This window comes from Polyodon spathula, chromosome 12 (assembly GCF_017654505.1).
Source record: "Polyodon spathula isolate WHYD16114869_AA chromosome 12, ASM1765450v1, whole genome shotgun sequence".
In the NCBI taxonomy this organism is placed as follows: Eukaryota; Metazoa; Chordata; class Actinopteri; order Acipenseriformes; family Polyodontidae; genus Polyodon; species Polyodon spathula.
Window position 1 is genome coordinate 39,751,500 of NC_054545.1, and position 26,632 is coordinate 39,778,131.

The following is a 26,632-nucleotide window of genomic DNA, read 5'->3' on the forward strand; positions in this document are numbered from 1 at the left end:
AAAGGCAAAGCTCAGGAGATGGGTATAAAAAACAAAAAAAAAATCAAAAGCCTTGAATATCCCTTGGAGCACTGTCAAGACGATTATTAAGAAGTGGAAGGTGCATGGCACCACCAAGACCAAGCCCAGATCAGGCCGTCCCTCCAAATTGGAGGGCTGAGAAAAAAGGAGACTGATCAGCGAGGATACCAAGAGGCCAATGGCAACTTTACAAGAGCTACAGGCTTTTATGGCCAAGACTGGTTAAAGTGTGCACGTGATAACAATATCCCAAACACTCCACAAATCTGGCCTGTATGGTAGGGTGGGAAGAAGGAAGCCCTTACTCAAGAAAGCCCACCTTGAATCCCATTTGAAGTATGCAAAAAAAAAAAAACACTCAGGAGATTCAGGGGTGGAGACTTATCCAATTATGATGTTTCAGTTTTGTATTTTTAATATAACTTTTTTTCCCTTAACAGTGTGGAGTATGATGTGTAGATAAGTTGGGGGGGGGGGGGGGGGGGGGGGGGGGGGGGTGAGAATCTTCATTCAAATGCATGAAACTCTGAGGCACTGACACAACAAAATGTGAAAAAAGTTCAAGGGGGTGTAGACTTTCTATAGGCACTGTTTGTGTGTGTAATCTATCTATCTATAATCTATTTCCAATTTCTAATTATATTATCAGAAATAACCATTAACATTTAATATCAGTAATTCTATTTTACAGGTATTCGTCTTTTATAATAGTTTACAGTAGTAAGTATTTTGATCATAACAGCTTTATTAGAATGCACATTGTTTATCAGCAGCAACCGATTTAAAAAAAACTATTGTTTAAAATATTCACCATAAACATCTAGACAGCATGATGGTATATTTCATGTAATAAATTATGTTATTACATACAGTGGAAAGAAAGATTACTAATTGTGCATAGTTCACTCCTGTATGTTCCTCTATACAATTAAAGAATTCTTGAATACTTTGATACAAATTCAATTTTCTTGGCTACAAAAAAGTAAATATGGACATGAGAAATGCGTTTTGTGGCATTCGTAATTTTATGTAAGACTTTCAATTATTTCTTTTTGTTTGCATACCAGTCATTCTTTTTCCGTATCAACCCCAGTCACACAAGAAAACATTGTCTACTGAGATCGGATCTAGGATTTCAGTCCCTCCCGATCATGAATGAGGTGCTGCGTAAGACCTTGAACACAGGTTTACAAGCCATTTTCTTGCCTTTTGTTAGACCAAGCAACTTTATCTCCACCTCCTCCCTTTTCATTGTTTTGAAGATATCTAATGCTTTTTTTTTCTTAACTTTAAAATTTGTAATTAACCATGTAAATTTCCAAGTTGGTTGTATGTAGAAAAGCCAATCAATTTATAGAACCATACACCATTACCAAACTCAAAATTGTGGACCTGGTTAGCAACAGATTTCTTGTTTCATAGACCAGCATACCCACTTTCTTGGACTGCCTAATGTTACAGTAGATTAGTGCCGACTGAGGTCTGTGAGGCTGCATTACAAACATGATGTGCTACAGTGGGAGGTAAATTACTGTATCATACGTGCAACACTGAATTTAAATTCTGGTTAAAAGCTTTGGATTGTGCTCCTGTGGTTCAATCTCCTTACAAATGGTTAACCCAACATTGAATATTACAGTAGATGCAGGAAAGGGGAAAACATTGATAGCAACACACAATTACCAGAGACCAGCAAGTGAACAAGTCATGTAATCCAAGGAGCCAAGTGACAGTGAAGAAAAGACCCAAATCCCCCCCCCCCCCCCCCACAAGAAAAAAAGGCTATAAAAAAAGTTTAATTTTATTTATTAACAATTCAACAAATGCTACAGCACTAAAAGACCGCATCTGCTTTTGCAGTGATGTTAACAACTTTATATATAGCATAATAGTTTTCACAAAATATATGCAGACATGCAATGCTTGATCGTAGTAGTAGTCCACACTGCAAAAAATACTGACTGCTATGGGCCTTTGGAGACAAGAAAACCTAAAATAGCACTGTCCTGCTGCTTCCAAGAATAGCAAGAATACCCAATAAATATTCTGTTTAGAAAAACCATGCCACACAATTCAACTAAGCCTCAGCTAAACAATAATTAATCTTAACTTCAAAACAGTACCTGTACATATTTCTCCTTTTTAATTTTTTTCTAAATATTTGGCCAACTTTAACACCAAACTCTTCTAAATAAACATTTAACCAAATTGGCTTTTTTAAATTTTTATAATAAAGTTTGTACTTAGGATGATAACAGTTTATAGTCAGACTCAACTCAGTCACAAACATAACCTTAAAAAACATGACAGACATAGGGGATGGAAATTGACGGTTACATTTCCCAATATGTTTTTCAGTAAAGCTACATCAGTGCTCTCTGCACTATGCAGGTGTCAAAGAAAATAAACAAATTCAATACACTGAACTACATGCCCCTTCAATTTCTGACTAAAATATGCAGACCAAAAAAATAAGACATTCTGCAAAACTTAACCCACATCTTTGTGCTAGCATAATACTTGAACAAACAGACTTTGTTTTTTAAAGGATTAGGAAAGAAAAAATAAATAATGCCTTTATATAAAACTACATAATTTACACAACTAGAGCTGCAGAATAGACAGGTTCATTGGTTTTAAATCCAGACAAACACCTCAGGCTCAAAATATTAACTGATGCTCCCCCATTTAATCTTATATTAACAAATGCTATTTTCAGACAAATGCTATCTTTTAAAGTCAATGTCTCCCATGTCACTTAAATAAAAACAGAAAGTTGTATGAAAGGGTTAAATAAGTTAAACACATTCTTGTAAAATAACTTGAGCTTTCAAGCGCCAGGGACAACCCCCTGTGAAATAGTTAACCCATCTATCCGTCTATAGAGAGACAAGAGAAAACGGAGAGGACCAAATGCACAGGGTTTGGTTCTCAGTAATTTGATCAAGTCTGGTTAAATAACCACCAGTTTACATTACTACAGCCTTAAACATTAAAACAAAATCCTCTAGGCTTAAAATCCTCTAGAATATAATGTGATGTGGGCTCCATCGAGTCTGTCTGTAGAAACAGTCATCTGATACACCCACATATTTGTTCTCCGAAATACAACTTATTTGTGCAAACAAAAAAAAAAACAAACACTGGTTTTATCCAACCAACACGCTTGTCACTATGACCTCCATACTTTATATGCTGAAATGCATAAACAGCACCCTCTCGGGGTGACAATAAGGAACTATGCTGTCACCAGACACCTCTTGCTGACCTTTTAACATTTAATCTAACATTTAAAGTATTTTTTCTGCAAGTCTAAAAACATTCAATGTTTTTCAAAAGCCTCACCTGAAGCAATTTCAAAACACTCAAATCAAAAATACAAAAATGTAAAACTTCATAAGGAAATAAAGCAGAGAAAGTTTCAGCTAGTGCCCCCAGCAGTGCACTGCTGTTACCTGCCAGTCCCAATGAGAGTGGTCAGTTTTGTGCTATCTGTGCATTGCTTTCATCCAATGTTTACAGAAGGGTCAGTGTGTGACAGTGTCCCATGTTAAAATAAGAATTATTTTGAGTTGTCGTGTACTTGCTTGAGGAACTGTTTACTACACACCTCATTTTAAAAAAAGAGAGCAGTACACAGGAAACAAAGACCCAGATCTTCATTCCCTAGCCATGCTAGGCAGATCGGGTATGTGCTGCCAGGGCATGTTTCGGTCCTTTAAAACAGGATTTTAAAACATAGATCAACGTTCATGTTGGTGATCTTCGTAGTTCATAACCCCAGCACAGATGGGATGTTGAAACACACACAAGCACACTCACACGTTGTGCTAGAATCCAAATCATCCAGTGGCTGACTAGCAGGGCCACTTTGTAAATCATTGATAAAGGCAATAGTTAAACCATTTGTCTATAGGATTGAATTCCTTATAGTTTTGCCTCAGAATGCATAATTTGAGTATTAGAAGTTAAAAGTTTCCCATGTGCAAACAGCACAGGGGAAAGTTAAGGATGCAATGAGAGTTCCCTTGTCAGGAGAATAGAAGCAATGCATATTAACTAGTCGAGAATGGAACACAGAATTAAAAGTACCTTGTATGAAAACTATTACATTGCTAGCTGGATCGAAACAGATTTGTATTTATATTTGAAAAGCATACAGTACTGGCACTGGACTCAAACACCAAGAACTTTAAACAAAGGAATATTCTACCAACAAGACAACTTTCTCATCTAATGTAAATGAGTATTTAAATCACCCTGCTTTCAAAAGCATATATAATGAACAGTGAATGAACACACCTATTTGAACCACATGCAAACTATAAAACTTATCAAGTGCAAAATATTAACAGGAATCTATGTAAATTTCTCTTCACTACTGGCATCAAGTAATACCTAGCCAGTGGGCAATGCCTTTCTTTTATTGCCTTACAAAAGATACATTTTGTAACACTGTCAGTTATTTGATAAGCTTTCCCCAAATACAGGCTTGTTTAGAACCAAGTAACAGTAGCCACAAAGACATAGCATCAAAAGTACTTGACTTTGGTGGAGCAGAAAGAGTATCAGTAGCCTGGTTGCAATGGGAATTTTACATTGAATTATGTTTCTTTAAGTGATATTCATTTCCCATACCAACAAACCAGATAGAAAAATAAGCCAGTAAGCAGCACTTCATAACAAGTACTGGCTCGGGGGGGGGGGGGGGAGGAGCAGGCTATGAATAAAAATGTTACACTGGCGTATAAAGATAAATACAAATGTACACATGTGCTGTGTTTTTAACCATGTTCGGTATAGATAGTTTACTGCAGACTATTCAACATGATATTCTCCTCACCCCCTTCTACTCCAATTGACATAAGAGACTGAGAAAATACAACAAACAAAATTATGTACAACACTAACTACTGGAAGACCCTACCACCCTTGCAAGCTGTGTTTTAGATCAGGTCATATTTGTCATTTAACTTGTGGGCAGACTGGGGAGAGAAAAACAAACAAAACAAAAACAACCCACAAGCCTGCTGCATCATTCTGTACCTGCTGCAGTTCTGAAATGTTGATCAAGGAAAGACGGGAGTATCTGCGTTGACAGAGATTCCCTCCCTTTCTCCCTTCTCCTGCTTCAACAATATATGTAAAAAACAGCTAAGTGCATTTATACTCTGAAGCCGCAAACGAGGCTCGTCAGCTCCCAGTTCTGTGCTCAGACAGAGCTGGCCGTAGTGTAGTATCCTCTGCCCCCTTGCTGGACAGAAGGCTCCTTGTGATCCCTCCCATGTGCTGGAGGAGCTGGTTCACATGGCCGGACCCAGGTATCCGCCCGCAGTCCCCGCCGGACAAGATGCACCACTCCCGCTCGGGGAAACGGAGAGGCTGCGGAACAGGAAGTCCATGGAGGGGAGGAGGGGCTTGAGGAGGCTGACAGGGCAGAAGGCGGAGCCCGTGGGGATGAAGTTCACCTTGTTTTTGTCAGGACAGGAGTGCAGGAAAGCCTGGCCGAGGCAGGGAGGTCTGGCAAGAGTACAACAGTGGAAGGCTGATTAGAAAAGCACAAGTGAAATCAAGATGTATTCCATTCATCTGAAGAAAGGAGGCTCAAAAACACCACTGTATATATTCCCAAAATGCACTTTTAGCTGGGAAGACAATTTGTTTACAAGCTTTGGACGGCAAATGCAAGAAAAACTTTGTTCATTACTGGTTGTTTAGCTTCTGCTCTTTATTTTGCCCGTTCAGATGGCTTTTACTCACTTGGTCTCCTCGCAGACACGCACTCGCTCACACCCCTCAGGAGGCTCCCTCTTGAAGCTGTAGCTGTTGTTGGGTCTGGGGGAGGAGGAGAAGAGAAGCACAGGAGAGGGGCAGCGACTATCTGGGGTAGAGGTGCTGCAGGACACTGCACCTGAAGAAAAACAATCACACACTTCAGTGGAGGCATATATTTCACAGTATGTTAGCCCAACAGTGTGCTGCACTTAAAGTTTGTTACTGTACATAAACATCCCCTACCACAGCTGAGAATTCAAAAAGTACAGCTACCAGTATAAAAGGTAATCAATATGACCTACATTCACACAATGGCATGTATTATCCCCAGATCCTGATACATGTCCTTACCAAGTTTGATAATAATTGAATAACCGTTTTTTTTCTAGATTAATGTGAAAATGCACATGCAACATGCTGGGATACATCTGGGGTACATAGCTCGACACAGCCCTCCATATAAACCCATATTTTGATAATCCTTGCAAAATTCTTTCACAATTGGTTCTCCACATACATTTTAAAAAAATGTGACTGGGACTTCCGCTATATCGACAGCAGGGATATTTAAAGTGAATTAAAAGCTTGTCTGTGTGACCTCTCAAAACTTAATTTTGAATGCAACAGCAATACAACTTAGACAAATATTGTACAGATGTCAAATGCTTGTGTATCTTGCTCAAACTTAAAACCTTACACAAAACTAAAATAGTAAAGGATTAGTCGATGAAGCGTAGATTTCTATATTTAAAAAAAAACATTTTGTACAAGTACAATTGCACTAACTGCAGTAACAAACATACAAATGAAGTTGTAAAAGCAGTGAACAATAGTGCAAATAGACTACAGTGGTGTGTCTGCAGTGCCTACCTATGTCCAGGTCTGCAGCAGTGTCTCTCACACGGCCGAGGCAGGGCGAGGGGGAGCGGGACAGGGGTGCAGGGGAGTTCTCGCTTTGACAGTCTCTGCTGTAGTGCTGGGGAGGGACTGGAGCGCGGTGACCATCGGGGATATCCAGGATCTGACAGAAACACAGAGAAACCGACAATGCACACAGAGTTTCACAATATGAACTAACAAGCAGGGTAGCAGCACACGTCCCCAGTCAATAAGAGATCTCAAGATCATGAAGCAACAGATGAACATGTCCTATAGCCGATGTATGCACAAGGACAGGTTCCTCCATATATCCCTAAATTCCAAAACTCAGTAACTTGTGCTAAAGAATGTCCTAGGCAAGTCTCACCACAATTGCAGTACTGGTTTTCTACATAGAAGAAAAAGCCCGATATACACAGGTACATAAATACAGATGGAGAGGCTCTCGATAATGTGTCAAAGAATGATCTGACCAAGCTTTGTCACAATTGGATGTGAAGTTTTCTGGCCAGATTTGGGTGCCTATATGTTCATCACAAATATGACATTGTTAACCATATAGTTATAACACTTTCTACATCCTCACCACAAATTAGTACACCCACCCAGTGTTATATCACCCCTCCCTATACTGCAAGTTTGGATATACTGCGGTCCTGGAGTTGGCTCCCCATTTTTACAGTAACTACGCATGCCTCTGGATATTATTCACCGCATTCGATCGACCATTTGATGGTTGAATTTGCTGTAGGAGCTCAAAACGTCTTCAGAACCACCATGTGAACAAGACAAACAAGCAGAAAAAAAAAAAAGTCAGATTACTTTCCCGATTTGCGCTGACTGACGCTATTGTAACAGTTACCGATTTAAAAAATAAAACAGACAGACAAAAAAAAAAAAGTTTACTTTTGATTTGCTCATGTAATTTTGTTTAGTAATACTAATGCAGTGTGCAATGCACATATTTTTTACCGTTGGCCATGTAGCACACAGTGACTGACCATTTTCTATACTGCATCTGTAAACAGTAAAATGCATTTAAATGTTTATTACAGTTACACTATCTGTTTCTTGATGTACTCACTGCCCTCGTTCTAACAGAGGATTTATATTGGACCCTGACGCTCCCGATAAAACGAGGGAGTGATTGTACAGCATTTATTAGCCTATTTGTTTTTCCATGGGTCTTTTGCCATATCGTGGCCCACGATATATAGCGGATTTATACTGGACCCCGACACCCGCGATAGAGTAGGTTGTGTATTTCATAAAACTACATATTACAAAATAGAGAAAAAGACTCACCCTGCCGATCTCCTTCTCAGCCTGCTGTTTCACAAACACTCCCTCCAGCTCCAGGCTCAGTCCCTCCACACTCTGACGCAGGCGTGGGGTCAGCCTAGACATGGGGGTCTGGGGGCCCGGGGGAGAAGGCGCCTGCACAGGATAGGTCAGAGGAGAAGCTTGTGACGATAGGTAAATGTGTCAGTTTGTCTAGCTATATTTTACTTGCTGTCTTTTAAGAAAAAAAAAATAATAATTACGTAACGTTGGGATTGCAGGACAGGGATATAAAGCTAGCACTGTTGCATGACGGGAAGTTGTGCGTGAGGTGTGCTGCGGGAGATATGAGCTGAGCAAGAGAGCGAGAGATTGAGAAAGCAGTTTTGAAAATACGGCGGCACATTATTGAAGATAACAAGTTTAGCTGTGCTTTGTTTACTTTTTCAAGCATAGCTGTTGGATGTTTTATAGAATATAGTGAAGGAAGAAATAACTAATTACTTGAGTGAGCTGTGTTGCAGTGGGAGCTGTGGCTGGAGTGTGTGTGGAACCTGTGGAGACGTGTTGCTGCCGAATCTACATCGGGTTTGAGAAAATAAACTTTTCTACAATTAGTGTTTCCTAATCGGGACAATTGTTTTTTCATTGAACTATCTTAACTTTCATGCTGATTTGATTATGGTGGAAAAGGAGAACATACTACCAGCTTAATTGCTTTAAAGTTAATGGAAATTTAATGTGACTCGTTTTTATGCACAGATGCATTTTATTTCTTCTTTCATCTCTCCTGCTGCTTTGGATAAAGGTGCTGGAACTCCTGCGAACATTTAATGAATATATTCTGTGCTGGGTTACATGGTATGAAAGTGTAATTTGTTTAATGTATTGCAATGCATTGCAACCTTATTAGTTATGCTATATAGTTTTATTATTTATATTTGTATAGTATAGGTAAGCCATTGACTTTAGTTTTATTGAATATTGCAAGTTAAGAATAGTGTTGGGTAAGAACAATTAGAAACAATATAGCATAATGAATGGTCTTAAATCATGATGATTGATCACTTGATTTTGAAATTGAAATGTTGCTTGTACTTTTAATTCGGTGGTTTGAGACAATCATTAGATTTGTTTTGTTTAATTGATGGCTAATTAATCTATCATGCTCACTGTTTTAAAAAACGTTATGTGCAATATGTTAGCTACTTATGTGTAATATAACGAGCTTATTAAGTGTGTAAAAACATATTCATATTTAAATGGTTCAATATCTAAATGCAATATAACCATATGTGCAATACATAATAATGTGCAATATAATTTGTTGGGCTCAGTTTAGTTAATTAATAGTGTGATTGGTAGATTGAGGTAATTGACTAGTATTTTCATTTGTTAGATCCCTGTGTCAGTAACTAAGAGGCTTGCTTGTTACTTTGAGTGTAATAAAAAAAACTTGAGGACTGAATGGTTCATTAGTGCTTCTTCTTTAACTGTTTTTTCCCTCCTCTGTCCTGTTTATATATCTTAATTACAGAGTTATTATTCCCTGGGCATATATAGGGTGTAGTGGTGTCACATATAGAAAAGTGAATTACTATATCCTAGTAGCGGTTTGGTGACAATTAAAAATGGTAGATTATGCATTTGCCTGGCATTCCAGATAGCCAACCGTTACAAGCTCACTTACTGAACACCACACAAAGCAGCTCTCTCCTGATAAACTACTTATTTTGTTTAGGAGTGTTAGTGTGGATTCGGTGTAATTTCCTAAATGTTAAAACATTAGTATTAAAACATGTTTAAATTTTAACACATTTAAAAGGTTGATATAATAAGAGGAACTCCAATATACAGCTATGGCTATAGAATTAGCTAATTAAGTCGAATAAAGCATGCTGAATAATGGTATGTTAACATATTGAATTACATACACTTCAAAACCTAATATTTTATAATGTCTCAATCCTAAAACACTTGTGGACATGAAATAGACACTGAATAACACTGAATGGTCCCCTGGGTGTACGCGGTGCTGCGTACCTACACTGATCTGCCTGTCCCTTGGGTGTGCGCAGTGCTGCCTGCCCAACACTGATCTGCCTGTCCCCTGGGTGTGTGCGGGGCTGCATGTCCCCCGGATGTGTGCGGGGCTGCGTACCTACACTGATCTGCCTGTCCCTTGGGTGTGCGCAGTGCTGCCTGCCACACACTGATCTGCCTGTCCCCCGGGGTGGTGTGCGGGGCTGCATGTCCCCCGGTGGGGTGTACGGGGCTGCATGTCCCCCGGTGGGGGGTGTGCGGGGCTGCGTACCTGCGCTATGCTGAGGCTGTGGTCTCCAGGAAGTGGGTGGTGGTGCTCTCTCTCCCACACGCTCCGCACACCCTGCCTGCTCCGCTTCTGCAGCTGCTGCTTCAGCTTGGCAATCTGAGAAGGATCCACAGAGTTAGAACAACAAGGACACCCAACACAAAACCTGTATGGATAACTGAGCATAGATCATTCAAAAGACATATTCCCCATACGCAACCATCAATGTCAATTTAAGGGCATGAATTATATATTTAATGCAAGAAGTGAGCCTGAAATTGAACAGCTGAAGGTATTTCACAACACTAACTTTTCTACTCTTAGTATTTTTGTGGTGAATTGCACTATTAAATTTGATCATTATGATTCAATGAAGAACAATAGTCTGGAACAATAAAAATGTGGTTATGTACAAGTTATTCCATGTGTTTTCAAAAATACAAAAAAGAAAATAAAGGGCTACAAGTACAGTAGAGTCTCAATTATCCGTTCTTTGATCAACTGTACTGTCTAACCAACTGAGTGCACCTGTGATCGCGTGATGAACTGTGTGGTGTATTACGCACACAGCTTCTGCTTAGTTGCCAAAAAAAGGACCAGCAAACTGAGACAAATGAAAGTTACACAATTATCAGTCCACCAAAACCTTAGATGGAGCATGGTGTGCTTTAAGTTAATCTAATTAAAACAGGTCACCTCGTTCTTGATTTTTCTTCTATTTCATCAGTAAGGGCTGGAGATCCTGTCTGTCACGGACCAGCTAAGCACTTTTATTTTATTAATTTCAATTGTATGTTATTACAATGCCTTAAAAGCAAGTATCAAAAGTATACAAACATTTCAAAGTTGTACTGAATTGTATTCTTCGATTTTCAAAGTTTGATATATGGTACGTTTAATTACAGTATTTCATTACCTTAACTGTAGGTGTTAGTTTTACTGAATTGCATTAATTTAATGATTTGTAAAGCTTTGTAATTTTGTATGCTTAATGTGACCTAGAATAGGTTACTAGCTATATATTACCAGTAGGTACTTGTGTATGTTAACTTTATTGTATACATTATTAAAATGTACAGTAATTGTTATCAATACCTGTTCGATTAGTCATACAAACTGTTTATGCGAACTAGTGGTCGGTCCCAATTAGTTTGAGAACTGATTCTCTACTGTGTAATGTAGGAAACTGTGAATATTCAAACTAGTGTCACAGTCCACATACTTCTTGGTGCCACTGTTGGACACGAGGGATAAAAACACAACACATTCTATGGTTTGTCAATCTAACATTAACCCGAACAGCAACCACACCAAACACTAAGCAGCCCATTAGGGAGCTGCTATTGCAGCACCTTCCCTACCTCCCGCAGGTGCTCCACACTGCCCCAGGATGCAGAACGTTTGTGGGTGCTGGAGCCTTTCCTTCCAGGGGAATCCTCAAACCAAAAGCTGGGGGTCTGATAGAAGAGAGAGAGGTCAGCCTTGCATAGTAATGGATTTATAGCAAGAGTCTGACAATCCAATTATTAACCAATAATGCAAAACACCCTCTTTACTGCCTGTAAAAAGAATGACATGGCTTGTCCTGTGTCAGCACTCAACGACAGCTAGAGAAGCAAGTGCTCCGCATCCTCTGCTACTCATTAGAAAACCTTAAGTGAAACTCATTGCCTGAGATATCTGGAGTGCTGCAGGTGGCCAGGTTAACAGTTACACTGGCGATCCTGAGGGAAGGCATGTTTGACACCTGTGTACAGGCCAAAATGGTGCTTACCTTTCAGGTTTTGAAAAGTGACCAGGGTGTGATAAAACGTACAAAGGGATTTTACACAAGAACAATGCACCACTTAGGATAATGGAGACAAAGACTCATACCAAGTTAACAGTATTAAGAAATACACCGAAAATAAAACCACCAGGAAGCACACTGTAGCTAATGTGTTAATCACCGCCCAGTTTATTGCAGATCACTAGAATATCAGGACTAGTCTTTTCACTTGGCTGTGTACTGTTATAAAACCCTCTGTTCACATTCTTGCACATATCAAATCAAAACAGAGAACTACCCAATTTAGCAAAACCTACAATGACCTGAAAAGCCAAAGTTAAAAGGAGGATGTGGGCAAGCCACTGTCATTTCAGATACCAGAGGCATTTTGCAGAGCTGCCAAAGTGTAGCGCTGACATTGCACACTTTCACATACTCAAGGGTTCAAGCAGCATTTTGACACAGATGCATTCCTTACCAGGGTCTTTATTCTCCAACTCTATTATAACCACAGCATGCAAGCTCTTATTAGTCTTGTAGGATTTGGAATAAAGTAATTCAGCCAATTCCAGTTTAGCACATTTTAATAGAAGACTCAGTGTAAAGTCATTTATCTTGTATATTTTTTAAAAATAAAATAAACAACCCCCCACAGTTATTTTATACTCAGCATAATTTTTTTTTGCAAGTTAAAAACTAAAAAGATCAAAGACATTTCCCTCTTAAGTTGGGTTTGGAAAAATTGACCAACAGGATCACAGGTTTATGCTGTCGCCCGACCCTGCACACATCCAAGTCCAGGCACTACAGGGAGGTAGAATATGTTCATGTTACCTTAAAATTTGATTTGAATCAAAATAGTCTTCAACCATTTCCAAGACTTCCTGCACAAACCTGAACTGGCTTTTCAAAATTGATCTGGAATTACTTAGTGTTTAGAAAGATAGGTACCTATTGTAATCTAATCACTCCAAATAAGAAACACCGTCCCAAAAATCTAAAAATTGGTTTATTCTTACAACTTTAATCATTTACGGCTAGTGTCAGACCCTGACAAGCACCACTCTTGGACTACCTTACCTTTGGTAACATTAGGTAGTACAAGGAGTACATTTGGGTCTGTGATGCCAGCCAATAAGCAGTTAAACAGCATGCAACAGACCTAATCCAAACATCTGTGGAAAGCCAGTCTTGCAAAGTTTAAGCACAAAAGGGAAAGAATACAGTCTTACACACCCAGTATATGGCAATGCTGTATATTTACAGCAGATTGTGTTTAATAAAAGCATACTATATACATATTTGGTGTATGGAATATGTGGGGGTGCATGCATGATGTTATTGTGCTCATCTCAGAAACCAGATCTGGCCAGAGGGTTTGGACACTCCCACCTTTACACTCTGCATGCATTACTTAATCTGCAGTTTGCCTCCTTTTCTTGTACATCTTTGGTGGTTAGCAGCTAAAAAAATACAGCGTTAATACAAAAGACACAGAGCAGTGCGTGGGACACAATTAGAATACTGCAGAAGGGCAGCGCACCCAGCAGCAAATTAACCATTGCTGCTGCAGGAAGACTAAAGGTGAACGCTGCTGCAAGGCTTTGCATGAATGTGGGGCACGCCTTGGGCTCCGACACCCTTCCTGGAACCATTTAAAGGTTAACACAGGGTCACAGATTTCAATCCTGCCAGGGGTTTAACTTGACATTTACTAGATTCTGCTAGCTGCATGGAAGTGTTGCATTTATTTGAAATCATTTGCCTCCATTTATCACACTTACTACATTGTCTTACACGAGCAAATATTTACTATAAGTTTTAACTGCTCGTTTTCAAACTCGCTTTTACTTCTTTAGTCTTTATTTTGCTCTTACTTGAATTTGATCTTATTGTACCTTCATAATTGCTCTTACCTGTGATATTTTATAATACAACACTTTGCACTGTGATATTTTGTAACAATTTTAAGTCGCCCTGGATAAGGGCGTATAAGAAATAATAATAATAATAACAACAACAACCTCTCCTTCTCTTAAAAGCAAGTAGCAACTTCACTAAGACACAGTCTACAGAGGCTCAAAGTCAACAATAGTTTTAGCAATGGACTACATATTTAAGAACTTCACTATAACTGCAAAAGCTACAGAAACTTTTGGTTTTCTCCAGTGGTGGTTTTGGAATGTTCAATTTGTCATTAGGATCAAGTTGAAAGTGACTTAAAATCCCAGTTCAATCCGCATCAGACAGAATGAGCGCTGCATTCGAGGCCCGTGGTTCTGACCACATTCTTAGGTTCAGATGACAAGACCAAAGAGCTAGGATTTCAAAATAGTGGCTCTGATCTGGAAGTTAAGATCATTATTTGGGAAATTAAAAAAACAAGCCACATAAAAGCAATAATATACACTGTTTTAGTAGTTACTTAAATATCGATATTTTGATATGATTGCGTTCAATATTGTGGGATTATAAAAAAAAAAAAAAAACCTCACGTACGCTCCCAGACATACATTTTATTGCTAATACTGCTAAAATTAAAAAGCAGTTTAAAATCAAGTTTTTTATATTTATACAAGAAACCCCATATTTACCAATCATTTGTCAGTCTCGCAAGCAAACAATTTGATTCCATCGACTGGCATTTAGGTATCAAACTCTATCTGCATACTGCAGAAGCATCACTGGTCATCCTTTTTGCATTATTTTGAGATATGCGTCAGCAGTTCATTACTTACGCTATTAATGTATTTAAAATGTGAGTTTTCAGTATTATAAATGAGATGTACTTTAAAAACATCAAAGCAATGCAAAATTCAGCATGCCACCATAATTAATACTTTTAGAGCTGTCGTAAGTCAGCATTTACACACACAGCAGCTGACGATTCAATTATTTCCGTACTGGCTAGAAAGTCTGTGTACAATGAAGTATAGAAATGTTTTGGTTTTGGAGGTGGCTGATGATGGAATAATAAAACAATATAACAAGACCTTGTTTTTATCCATGGATATTGTGAAGCAAAGCATTAGTGATGATCAATTATCACTTATTCAACATTTTAAATACAATAAATACTAAATGTACAAATACATTCTTACACTGTACCATTACTACTGCAGAGGCCAAAATCTACTGTATGTTTCACAAGTATATTTGATAACTTTTAAACATACATACATATACACATTATATATATATATATGATACTATATATATATATATATATATATATATATATATATATATATATATATATATATATGATATATATATATATATATCATATATATATATATATACGTATAGATATACTAATTAGATAAATAGATATAAATAGAGATATAGATAGATAGATAAAAAGAGACACACACACTTAGGTCTTAACATCCTGTAATCAAAACAACTACAAAATGATACTGCAAAAGTCTACTGGAAGCCACAATAGTAGTACAGTATTTCATGTTAGATTTTCAAAATGTCACATTTTCAATTCAGTTATCTGTTAAGTATATGGAAAACTACAAAGCAGTATATAATTCAAGATGTTAATAGTAACATTATTCAGCAGGTTTCATGCGACTTTATGAAGCAAATTAGTTCATTCTATAGGGGGATGCAAAACCTTGGCTGTAGCTGTACACTCCTGACTGGCTCACGTCACTTGAAATAACGTTTGAGAAGGAGTGGGTCAGGGGAAGTGTGTGTGTGTGTGTGTGTGCTCGTGTGCATACCTGAGTAGCCTTGTCATTCAAGTACAGGTCGTGTCCTTCCAGCTCCCTTGGCCACTGTCCCTGCAAATAAGGGCCCACGATGGTGTCCAGAGACAGGGTGCGTCTGATGCGTGGCTTCGGTGGGCGAGATTTGGTCTTTTCACCTGCTTAAAAGAAAAACCACAGGAAAAGGTCACAAGTCAAAGCACACTAAGGGCAAAGTTACAGAGTCAGGAACCAATCCATAACTAATCTTTTATATACCAGTAGGGTGTGTCTAAAATTTGCCTATGCACTATAATCATTATTTTATTCTTCCGCTTTTATTTCTCGAACCAGAGAAACAGATAACATGATTGTTATCAGTTTGAATAATCTGCATATTTATAACTGTAGTTCATTATTCATTTTTATGAGTGTTAACACAAGCAAATAATGAAGCATAAGGGGGACATCATAAACACTGCTGGTGCCAAGAGGTAAAAATGGCTATTAAAACCTTCGTCATCACGAATTTTAGTCTTTACACCCAAGTCCGTTGCCTTGAATACATGCCAGCTTGTGTAGACTAAACCTGTAGTAAAGAATGAAATGGTTTGAAGTGCAATGCAATGTGAGCTTGTTATCCAGCAACAATTAAATAAACCCCAGCACACGTGAAAAAGGAGGAACCACATTGTTTATTTTGCAAACTGGTTTCTTACTGGTGTAATTTATCTTTTCATAAAAGGCAAAGGAACACATCCTGACCTCAAAGCAATGTTCACATAAACTGCAATCACGCTCTTCCTTTTAGAACACAGGTACCATTTCAGCTGCTGCAAAGTTATCACATTTCTGAGAAACCCCAATAGCAGACAGATCGGTCAGGCCATTTCGGATATAACACTAGAGCTTCAGATGGTCTGTTGGTAGGTGCTCAGTTGGATGGTGCTTCCACTTGAGTAACTTTGCAAATTAATGATTTTCTGCAGGGAAGTCTAAACAAGTATCAAAGTACAGTTGATAATCAAGATTCTTGACAAAAAAAAAAAAAAAAAAGGGAGGGCCCTTATGTGTCTGTCTGTGCGTCCCACGATCACTGCCTTGATTTTTTTGTACCAAACTTTTAAATCACACACTCCAAGCCTTCTATAGATGTTTTGAACTGCTATCATCTGATAACAACTCAAACAGTATACAAATAAATTTAACCTTTCAGGTACTGTGTATGTGCAGCAGCCAAGAGGTATGACCCCATGACCATCAAAGCAAACCAAATGAGTAGTCTGTGTCCACAGAGATTTCTGTATATATTTAGTTTATAATCCTTAGCAGGTGTGTGCATTACATCAGGGATGGTATCAAAACCACGCCACTCAAGTGGTACAACAGAGCTCTGTTTAATCCCCAGCTACACTACAGCCGGAACAGGCCGTTATAAAAACCACATCTGGCGATTTCATCTAGAGTTACAGCCTGTGCTGGACAGGGCACACATTCTGGAAGGAAGCCGTGCATGTTTCTTCTTTAAGTGTTACACTTAAGAATTGTACAAGGCAGTTCAACTTTAAGTGGATATTACTGCATTGAACAAAATATGCTTTTGTACAGTATGTATTGAACAGCCATGAATGCGACAAAAACAACCAACAGGGAACACCCTACTCCCTCGGATTTACACCAAAACCAGAGCTCATATTTAACTCAAAAACTATTTGACCTAGAGACTTGTGTTAAGTGTCTTCATTTGAAATTACACACACTTTATAGGCACACAAGATCGGCAGAGATGAATCCCCAATTCCCACACAAAAACCCTGAGCACTGAGGGTGTCAGATGTTTTGGGCGATTTGTCATGGAATAGCCATAATGTCAGCTCTGTAAACTTCTTGTTCTGCCCGAGAGATTCTAACAGACCTTAAATGATACATACTGTAGCCTTTGTTAATGCATTCCAAATGTGCAGCTTTTTCCTGTCCTCCACAATTGTACAGACAAAAGCCAGGAGAGGCTAGTTTAATACAGATGTACAGCTCCAGAAATAAATGTTCCACCACAATTCTTGTCATATTTATGTGTCAACAAAATAATCATACATTTTATCACCGACCTAAATATGGTTAACAGTTACAAAGCAGCCTAGAATAAGGCGACAAAGCTCCAGGAGGCTTTGATTGTTTGGGTACAGCAACGTACTTGCGGAGGAGAGAATATACAGCCTCTACGCCGAGTAAGACAAGTCAAACAGCTGATCAAGGCCCAAACACATAATATACAGTATAAGGCTTTGAATTGAAAAGCATATATAATTAAATAGAACAGCAAAGACAAAAGTTACAGGCAATGCTCTATTGGGATGCACAGTTCTGGTCTGCAGCCTCCCTGTACCCTGAACTACTTAATTTATCAATCAATATTCCTTTTTTATATCGCCTTTCATAGTGGACACCATTACAAAGCGCTTATAGATACCTCTGAACTCTGGAGGACTCTAGACCTAGATGACCACATGTATGTATCCAACACTCAACTTGAAAGCTCACCATAACATAACAGGTTTGCAACCAATACCACTGACACACACACAAAACACCCTAACACACCACACAACACCACATACCACAAGTTTTAACACAAAACTGCTTCCTTCTTCACACTTTAGACTGGCCTAGATCAAAACCTCTTTATCTGTCCACAGCCATCTTTAAAATGCCAGTACAACTACTATTGTGCACACATGCAGTTGTGCTTGCAGCAGTTTAAGATGTTTTTCTACAGCATTGTACTTGGCAAGGCAACTTAGCTTCAACAACGGTTCTATAAAAAAAAAAAAAAAACAGCATGACGTTGAGCCGAGATTTGTAGACGTCCACCACGAATAACACTATGCATTTCTTGTTGTAAAGGGGTCTGTTATAAGACAAGCTGTGTTATCCATGGTGAACATTTTCAAAACAGCAGCTCAGTTTTAAGCCCCAAACCATTGAGTCATAAACATTTGGAGTATATTTCTTTTTTTCAAGCCAGTTCCGGGTCAAAGAACATCTTATTGAGACTTGCATTTTGTTCAAAGTGACATCTGTTACATAAACAGTTTCTCTAAAATATGGCAAGAATTCTGCAGGGTTCCTTGCTTAGTACAGAAAGGTTTTCTGAATGGTATACTGATTTACACATGGGTGTATTTACATGTTAAAAGGTGTAGTGTCCCAAATGGTTTAACACCTCCTCATTCTACTCTGTTGTACATTAATTAGTTCATAAGAGAATCTTGCGCATCTGCAGCTAAAACTAACTTTATAAAATGTCCTAAATATTCTGGAAAGCCAACCATGCCTGGTTTCTGATGAAGTACAGTTATCAGAAGGGTAAACTAGGAAAGAATGCTCTCCAGGGAATCATATTTTAATTTAAAATTGAACATGACTGCGAGACAACTGTTCTTATGCATTTATATGCAGCGGGAACACCTTACTTGCCGACATGAATCTATTGGAAATTTAGGGCGATTGAACCTTATTTAAAAATAATAAAAAAAAAAAAAAAACACACACACAATATTTTGATGAATCTTTGCAGAGAGCATCATTATAGACTCTGTAATTTACAGTAACTATAGTAATTTTAAAAATGTTTAAAAAAAAAAAGTTGAGCTATATCTCCAAGTTACATTTTGTAGTTTTCCAAAAAAAAAAAAAAATTAACGGTTCACACTTGAGGAGGACACATGTAAAAGACACAGAGATGAAACTCCAGTTTTCCTCAGATCCTGACACTATCAATAGTTTGTGGTAAAGAATGTCCTAACAAAAGGTTTCATCACAACAGGACAAGAAGTTTTCCGAAGATATTATATATTAGACCCTGCCACTGATATGATACAGCCATGGAAATGACACATTAAATATAGCTGTACTGTTTAATTATTCCTACGTAACTGTAGTTTATAATATATAGTACAGGGTGCTGTGTAAGATACAAGCCAGTTTTCACTCATGGGGAGCTGCTCTGCCCTCTCGTTGAGTGGACATCAGCTTGTATAGTGCAGCACCCTTATAAAACTGAATATGAAACTTTCAATGGTCACACGTTAACATCTTAAGCCCCTTTCACACTGGCACTCCTACCTGTGTCCCAGCGACCCACCTCAAGATGTGGGTTGAGAGAGACAAAATGCATGACAGCCATTCGTGAGCTGACGAAATAAACAGGCACGCCTACGTGAAGGTTTCACTTCCGCAAGGAACATTTCTGTTTAGCCATATATTTGTTGATTGAGACCCAGCATAAGCCAGATTGCAGGAGGGATGAAGAAACATTTGCTCTAATCAACATTTGGGCCGATTGTTCAATCCAGAGAAGCTTGGATGGAAGCGTCCACAGCAAGCTGCTTCCGGGGCATTGATACACACATTGTGTACTTGCGCCTGTCACCCAGGTCAACCCTGCTTTATCAAAAGCAGTGTGAAATTGTGTCGCCAACCCACATGTCACCAGGTCCTGACCCAGGTAGGTGCCAACTAAGGTAGAGCATGCCAGCGTGAAAGGGGCTTTAGTTATCTTGAATTATTTTCGACAGGTTAACAGGAGGCAGCAGGATTTTTAAAAGCATTTTATATCAACCATCTATTTTTATGGGTACTCTCAGGATAACCATGGATAGGTGGTTCATGCAATCTAGGTCAATTCTCCAGTGCTGTAAAGTGGAGGAAAAAAAAAAAAATCAATCTGCTCACCAGGTAGTGTGACAGACAAACATTTTGAAGTTCAGATCCTTAAAGTAAAAAGAAAATTGCCATTTACCTTACTAGCAATAGCACTGGTCCCCATTTTCTTCTGCTGAAGACATTTGCATTTGGTTGTATTTTTATACTTTAAATTGAAATATGCAGACATTTTAACAGACAACGCCACAGAAGATAAAGTTGATGCTACTTCCTGGTACAAAATAACTTCCTGTGGTGTAGTTCAGTTCCACTCCAGTGATGTAGCGGCAAATAGGCCATGTGAGCTACCTCACAGGAAGGGGTTAGAAACCAAGATGAAACAGTCAGGTTTGCTTAAGCTTTGGACTTAAAGCACTAAGCCAAAGGCTAATATCATACTTTCATGAAAGGCACCCAATCCACCCTGCATCACACACCAGTGCATTACTGAACTTATACAATACAACATACAAGTATGCATGAAATAACTTTTAGTTATTACTTACCGCAGAATGTAAAACAGGGTGAAGCAGATCTTTGTAGTTTTTGAAGCAACAATTTTATCTAGAGATTTAAACATCTCAGCCCTCTTACAATTTAGGGGGTCAATAAAATACATATTTACTATAAAAAGGTACATTTATTTATTTTTGCCATTTCTGATATGAAGACTGAGGAGAGAGGGACTGCACCGCAGGGACCTTATAAAAACTGTTCTTATGGTTTTCCTGACTAAATATTTCAACTTTCTTTGGCAGTACAGTACTTTATATTTTAGTATGCAATAGTATAAATAACTAGTCAGAACAATGCATATCGATCTTTGAATACAGTCACACAGTAAATACTCACCCGTGGCACCTGCCCGGCTGTATTCCCTGTTGCCAGTCTGTTGTTTGTGTAGCTGGAAGGGGACGGTGGCCCTCAGCGGCTGTAACGCCGAACCTCCCCCACGAACCACCACCAGACCGTTTTTGCCCGACATGTAATCGACTAACAGTCACCAAAAACACACACAGCCACCTTTGTCGGTGGTTTAAAAAAATAAAAGAACACGAGACTCTAACAAAAATAAAGCCCCTAAGGACTAACAAAAAACATTGAATTTCTCTCAAATATCTCGAGAAACTAGTGTTTGAAAAGTCAAAAAACTTTCAAACTGCACAAATTTGCGAAGTTACGGGGTCGATTAACCGATACGTCATACACACTTCAGTTCAGTACAGTACGCTTCACAAAAGTAATTCTTTTGTGAGGATAATAATATTTGTAATATTGTATTCCGGCCCGGGCTGAACTTCGACTTTCAAAATCGCACGGACAGTGCGGTCAGTTTAAATACTAACTTATTTATTCATTAATTAATAATGTATACACAATTACTAACTATACTTTTTTCCCCCATCCCAACCACCGACCTCCTCAATGTTCACTTTGCCCAAAACTGACAACATCTACTATACGTGTGCTCCAATTTAACCACAATGGGTGGAGCTCGGATAAATAACGTCTCATCATTGGCTTCTGGAAAATACAGCTTGAATTCTATTGGTGAAAGCAACATCACTCACCTGAAGGACGGCCCATCTGCTTCTGCGAATCCACCTCCTCTATTAATATTAATAAGGACTTTTGAATAATTGGGCGTCGAGGTTGCCATTCACAGACTAAAGGAAATGACAACAGGTGATTAACTTTTCACTCAATAAATAATTGATTATTTTCGGGTACAGTAGGACATTTGGGGCCACCTTTTTAGGCAATAGTTTTGTATATCAAATAAACGAATACATGTTATTGGATTCATTGGGTCAAATCAAAGCAATAGAACTATAATACAATAAGATGCAATGCACACATATCGCTTTAGGTGGCGTAATAAGCCAACTTTTAGTTTTCTAAACACTATCTGAATATGAAGGATAACAACTCTTCGATCAGTGCCTGTTTCTGTGCGTTAAAATGATTTATGGGACGCTTATTTCATTCAGTGATATCCTGTGTTCATTGTCGATGTTTTGGTACTTACAGACTGCAAACAGCCTGCTGTTCACATCACAAATGAATTGTCAACACAGAGCTAGTGTCCAAAGTTGTAACAGGCTTTAAAAACATGTTCTTACTTTGCACGTACACCTTCTACTTTGCTCTTTGACAGCAATGCTGTCGGCTGAAGTACTTGGTTTCCTTCTGTAATTAACCTTATTAAGAGAAACCTATTAAATGAGTTAATTAACTGTGTGCCCAATGTACACTTACAGTTGCCCCTTTTAATTAACCAATGACTACGGTTACAACACGTCCCGGAAAAACTGTGTCCCAGTTTTCAGCCTTCATTTTTCATCCCAGTCAGAAAGTGTAAAATTGTTAAATCATTCCGGTTTTGCTATTTTGTTTTCACATTTTCATGTGTACAAAACTGTAGCATTGTGCACAGCAAGTGCACAGTAATCTATTATATAAAAAAATAATAATAAAACATATAGATTAGTTGTTTAAAAACTTGGATTGTGGATTTAATAATCACAATTGAGGTGATATAAACTATATATATATATATATATATATATATATATATATATATATATATATATATATATATATATATATATATATATATATATGTCTTGCAATAATTTGTTTTAATTCAACGACAATACTTGTGAGGGACTGTTGAGGTGCCTTGACAAGCAAGGGTTTACCCCAGAAGACTACACTACCCAACCCCTTTTCACTTCCTGTGTTACAAGTTATTGGACCCCACCTCCTGACTGTGTGCAGCATTGCTTTTAAGTTCAGGTGGGATGCTAGTACCTGTAACACAGGAAGAAAGTGAAGTTATACTGATGGATAGGCACTTCCATATAGCCCCACATTCTGATATTCTCCAAAAGTGTGTCTTTACCAAAATGAATCATAATAAAGTGTTTCTCTTACCATAAACATGAAAAATGGTGACATATGCAGTCAGCTCCATATATCTGTGTATACTAATAGTCTCAGCAACATAAAAGTCCTGACTGTGTTTCATCACAATTGGTTTTGTGGTTCTCTTGACAGATGTAAAGTGTGGCCTACCAAAATATTAGACACTGTAAAATGAAGATGGCCAACAGTCTACAATTTTGGATCTGTCTTCACACTCATGTCAACACACGTTTACATAAATTCATAGGGCCCAAGTTTCATCAACAGGAATACTGGCCCCGACTATTTGCTACCTAAATTATTAAAATGACATTTTGAATCAATGAAAGAAAAATAAAAACAACAATATTAATTAAAAAATATATAATTTGCAACTTGAATTAAGAACCCAACATTGATGGAGGATAGCTGCAAACATATGCAGACTGTTGCAGGTCTGCGTGTTTTAATGTCAGTTTTCAGGTCTGACCCGTGAAATGCGGATTCCTTGTGTGGTCTGATATGATAACCACTCACTAACATAATGGATCTTTGGAGTAACCCTTGTAAGGAGTTCTGTTCTTTGGATAAATACAAAATAAAACATACAGATTTAAAAAACAGGTTTTCTAATTCTGCACATCTGCACAGAATAAAGGGAAATGGGTTCCTATGCTATCACACTTTAACAGAATTTTAATATGCTTCAGTTTCCCTTTTATATGAAAAGGGTCCTCTAGCAAAGTGGTGAGTGGATGCAGGTCAGTGCAGTGCAGTGTAGGTAAGAATCACACAGACAGTAATTAACAGGTGCAAGGGTGTTTATTGAAATTACATCATTGTCCAGAGCCTTGTGGGAAACACCTGAAAATGATAAATGATGGAAGTGAGTACAGCGGCGTGTATCACTTAGTTTGTAAAAATCCCACGGGTTTGACCCACAACCAACAGTCCAGTTTAAAACACCAACACTAAACACAAAACACAAACACAGTTCTTAGTGATAGTGAATAGGTGGTTGCGGTGTATGTCTGGGTTTATGCTGGCTGTCACAACAGCTCCGGATCGTGCTACTGGTAGTCTATTAAAAAACAGACAACAGTTAACAAACACAAGACAAAACTCACGGTTCACAATACAGCAACATAGATTCCTTATAGGTTTAAAACACTAACCATTTACCAAGGAACAGATCACTTGTGCTATGCCCCCCTATATATACCCTCATTCATGACCCCTAGGTTAACATGCGCATCCGCTCCTTCAACCCTCGGATGCTCCTTCAATCCTCGTAGCTCAGCCCCCTTCCTAAATGACTGACTTCCACCTATCCTAAGGAATAAATTGTCATGCCATTTGATCAAGGGTACTCTGTTCCTTTAACATAGTGTCCTCTCAGGTCGGGAAGGAGATCTAACACCAAGAATCATTCGATCACTGTTACAGGTCCTTTTTATTGTGTCAGTGAGTATCCTTTGTATACATTCCTCCACGTGATCTAGAATCTGCTGTGCCTCCCACAAAGATGCACAAAAGGGAAGGAAGAGAGAGCTTTTAGTCACTGTGCTCCCTGATTGTGGAATACATTGCCACCTCATAGCAGAAGTGCTACATCAGCTAATAGTATTAAGTCCAAATTAAAAACATATGTTTACAGTTTAGCTCTTTTAAAATGAACTTTTACATTGTGTTTTTTTACTATTTGTAAAATGTCTTCTTAACATTATATTATACCAAACTGGTTTATTTTTTTTGCCTTGCTTTCTGTTTACTCTATACTATATTTAGTTTTGTCTAGTACAGTGCTTTTTGTATGAAAGTTGCTCTATAAATAAAACTGGCTTTGATTTCTGATTTGATATGACAGCACTGAAGTAACCTGTCAGGGTTGTGTATTTCTGACACTCCTGCGAGAGTAGGAATGAAAACCAGATCATGCAGCTGGACTGGATCAGGTCTACGTCACTCAGAACATTTCCACGGATCAGCTTGAAAGCTACCAGCGGAAACTCTATTTTAACTTCAAACAGCTGTATGTGGGTCGAGTCAATGGGATTCTTTGATACCTGAACTCCGTCTGTGGGCAATAGTACTGGGGCTTGCATGAAGAGGGGTGACGTCTTTTGAAAAGGGCAAAGGTCAAGCAGCAGGCACCACGCTGATCAAGTAGCCTAGATGTTCTATTTAATTCACCCTTAGTGGGTTGAGTTTTGGTCTTGCCAGTTGGTTATGGTGTCACCACAGGACCACTGCAATTGAGAACCCTGTGACACCTCTTTCAATGTAAGGAACCTTTTCATCTTTCCTATACAGCATCAGTTTAACAGCTTCTCATGGCACTGAATACAGCTACATAAAATACAGCACATATTTTACAACAACAGGTAATGGAATTGTTATTTAATACTGGTAACTGATTCTACAATCATGTATCAACACTCATCCTTTTACTCGTAAACTGCAGCTTTTTTTAAAAGGGCAACATACAATTAAAGTGTAGAACTCCATGAAACATCCTGGTACTTGTGTACTTATAGTTATGGGATGTTTTAAAAACTGTTTCCTGAATAAAATACTTTAAAATTCACTCAGATGTCATTGAGCATTGGAAGATGATACAACACTGGTACACTGAATAGAGTGAACTCAGCTTTACCAGAGTAAAGTCAAACCTTTATAGAAAAAAAAACAAAACATTTGATTGTATTTCATTAAAGTGTTCTGTTTTGTCTGTGAAGAACTAAAAGACAGTTTGCTGGTTAAAAATTACAATCTGCACTTTGTTACCCGAAGATCCCTTGCCCACATTATCTGGCGATTCAGTTATGATGGGACAGAATGATGTCTGCTAACACACTGAAATCTATATAGACCTGTTCTTCCTATGATTTCTTCTATGATGTTACCAGAAAAAAATCGGCATATAAAACAGAATTGTAAACAAAGTCCACTAAGGGCATAAATTTTGTAACGGATGCAGCAGGACAGGGGGCCTGCAATCCTAAGAATGTTTGTTTTATGGCAGGGACGGGGTTAAAAAGCCTCCCTGTCAAGCTAATTGTTTAATTTAATTGTTAATTATCACTTGCACCTGGCCAGAATTAATAATTAGAGCCAAGTGCAGTGTTTAAAAGGGGGGCAGCCAGTCTGCTCTAACATACTGCATAATTTGCCTTTCTTGTCTGCCTTGCATAGTTTATTGATGAATAATCTGCATCACATGCAGTAGATTCACTCTGTCATTCTCTTCTGAAGTATTTCTGGATAAATACAGTTAAAGAATGATTA

At 38.3% G+C, this 26,632-nt stretch overlaps 1 protein-coding gene across 2 annotated transcripts; it reads right to left on the reverse strand.

Annotated features, from left to right (window-relative positions):
- Positions 1-1,811: 1,811 nt before the first annotated feature.
- On the reverse strand, positions 1,812-21,869 carry fam117aa (family with sequence similarity 117 member Aa). Of its 2 annotated transcripts, none has more exons than XM_041266566.1 (8): positions 21,290-21,869; positions 15,770-15,912; positions 11,629-11,724; positions 10,271-10,384; positions 7,981-8,112; positions 6,667-6,817; positions 5,782-5,932; positions 1,812-5,541 (listed from the first exon to the last, which is right to left on the reverse strand). In XM_041266566.1, exons 1-8 carry the CDS (start codon positions 21,420-21,422, stop codon positions 5,325-5,327), a joined length of 1,137 nt encoding a protein of 378 aa, XP_041122500.1. In that variant the 5' UTR covers positions 21,423-21,869; the 3' UTR covers positions 1,812-5,324. The 2 variants fall into 2 exon arrangements, with proteins under 2 accessions (XP_041122500.1, XP_041122499.1); XM_041266565.1 differs by having other exon boundaries at positions 15,770-15,915.
- Between the last annotated feature and the right edge of the window lie 4,763 nt (positions 21,870-26,632).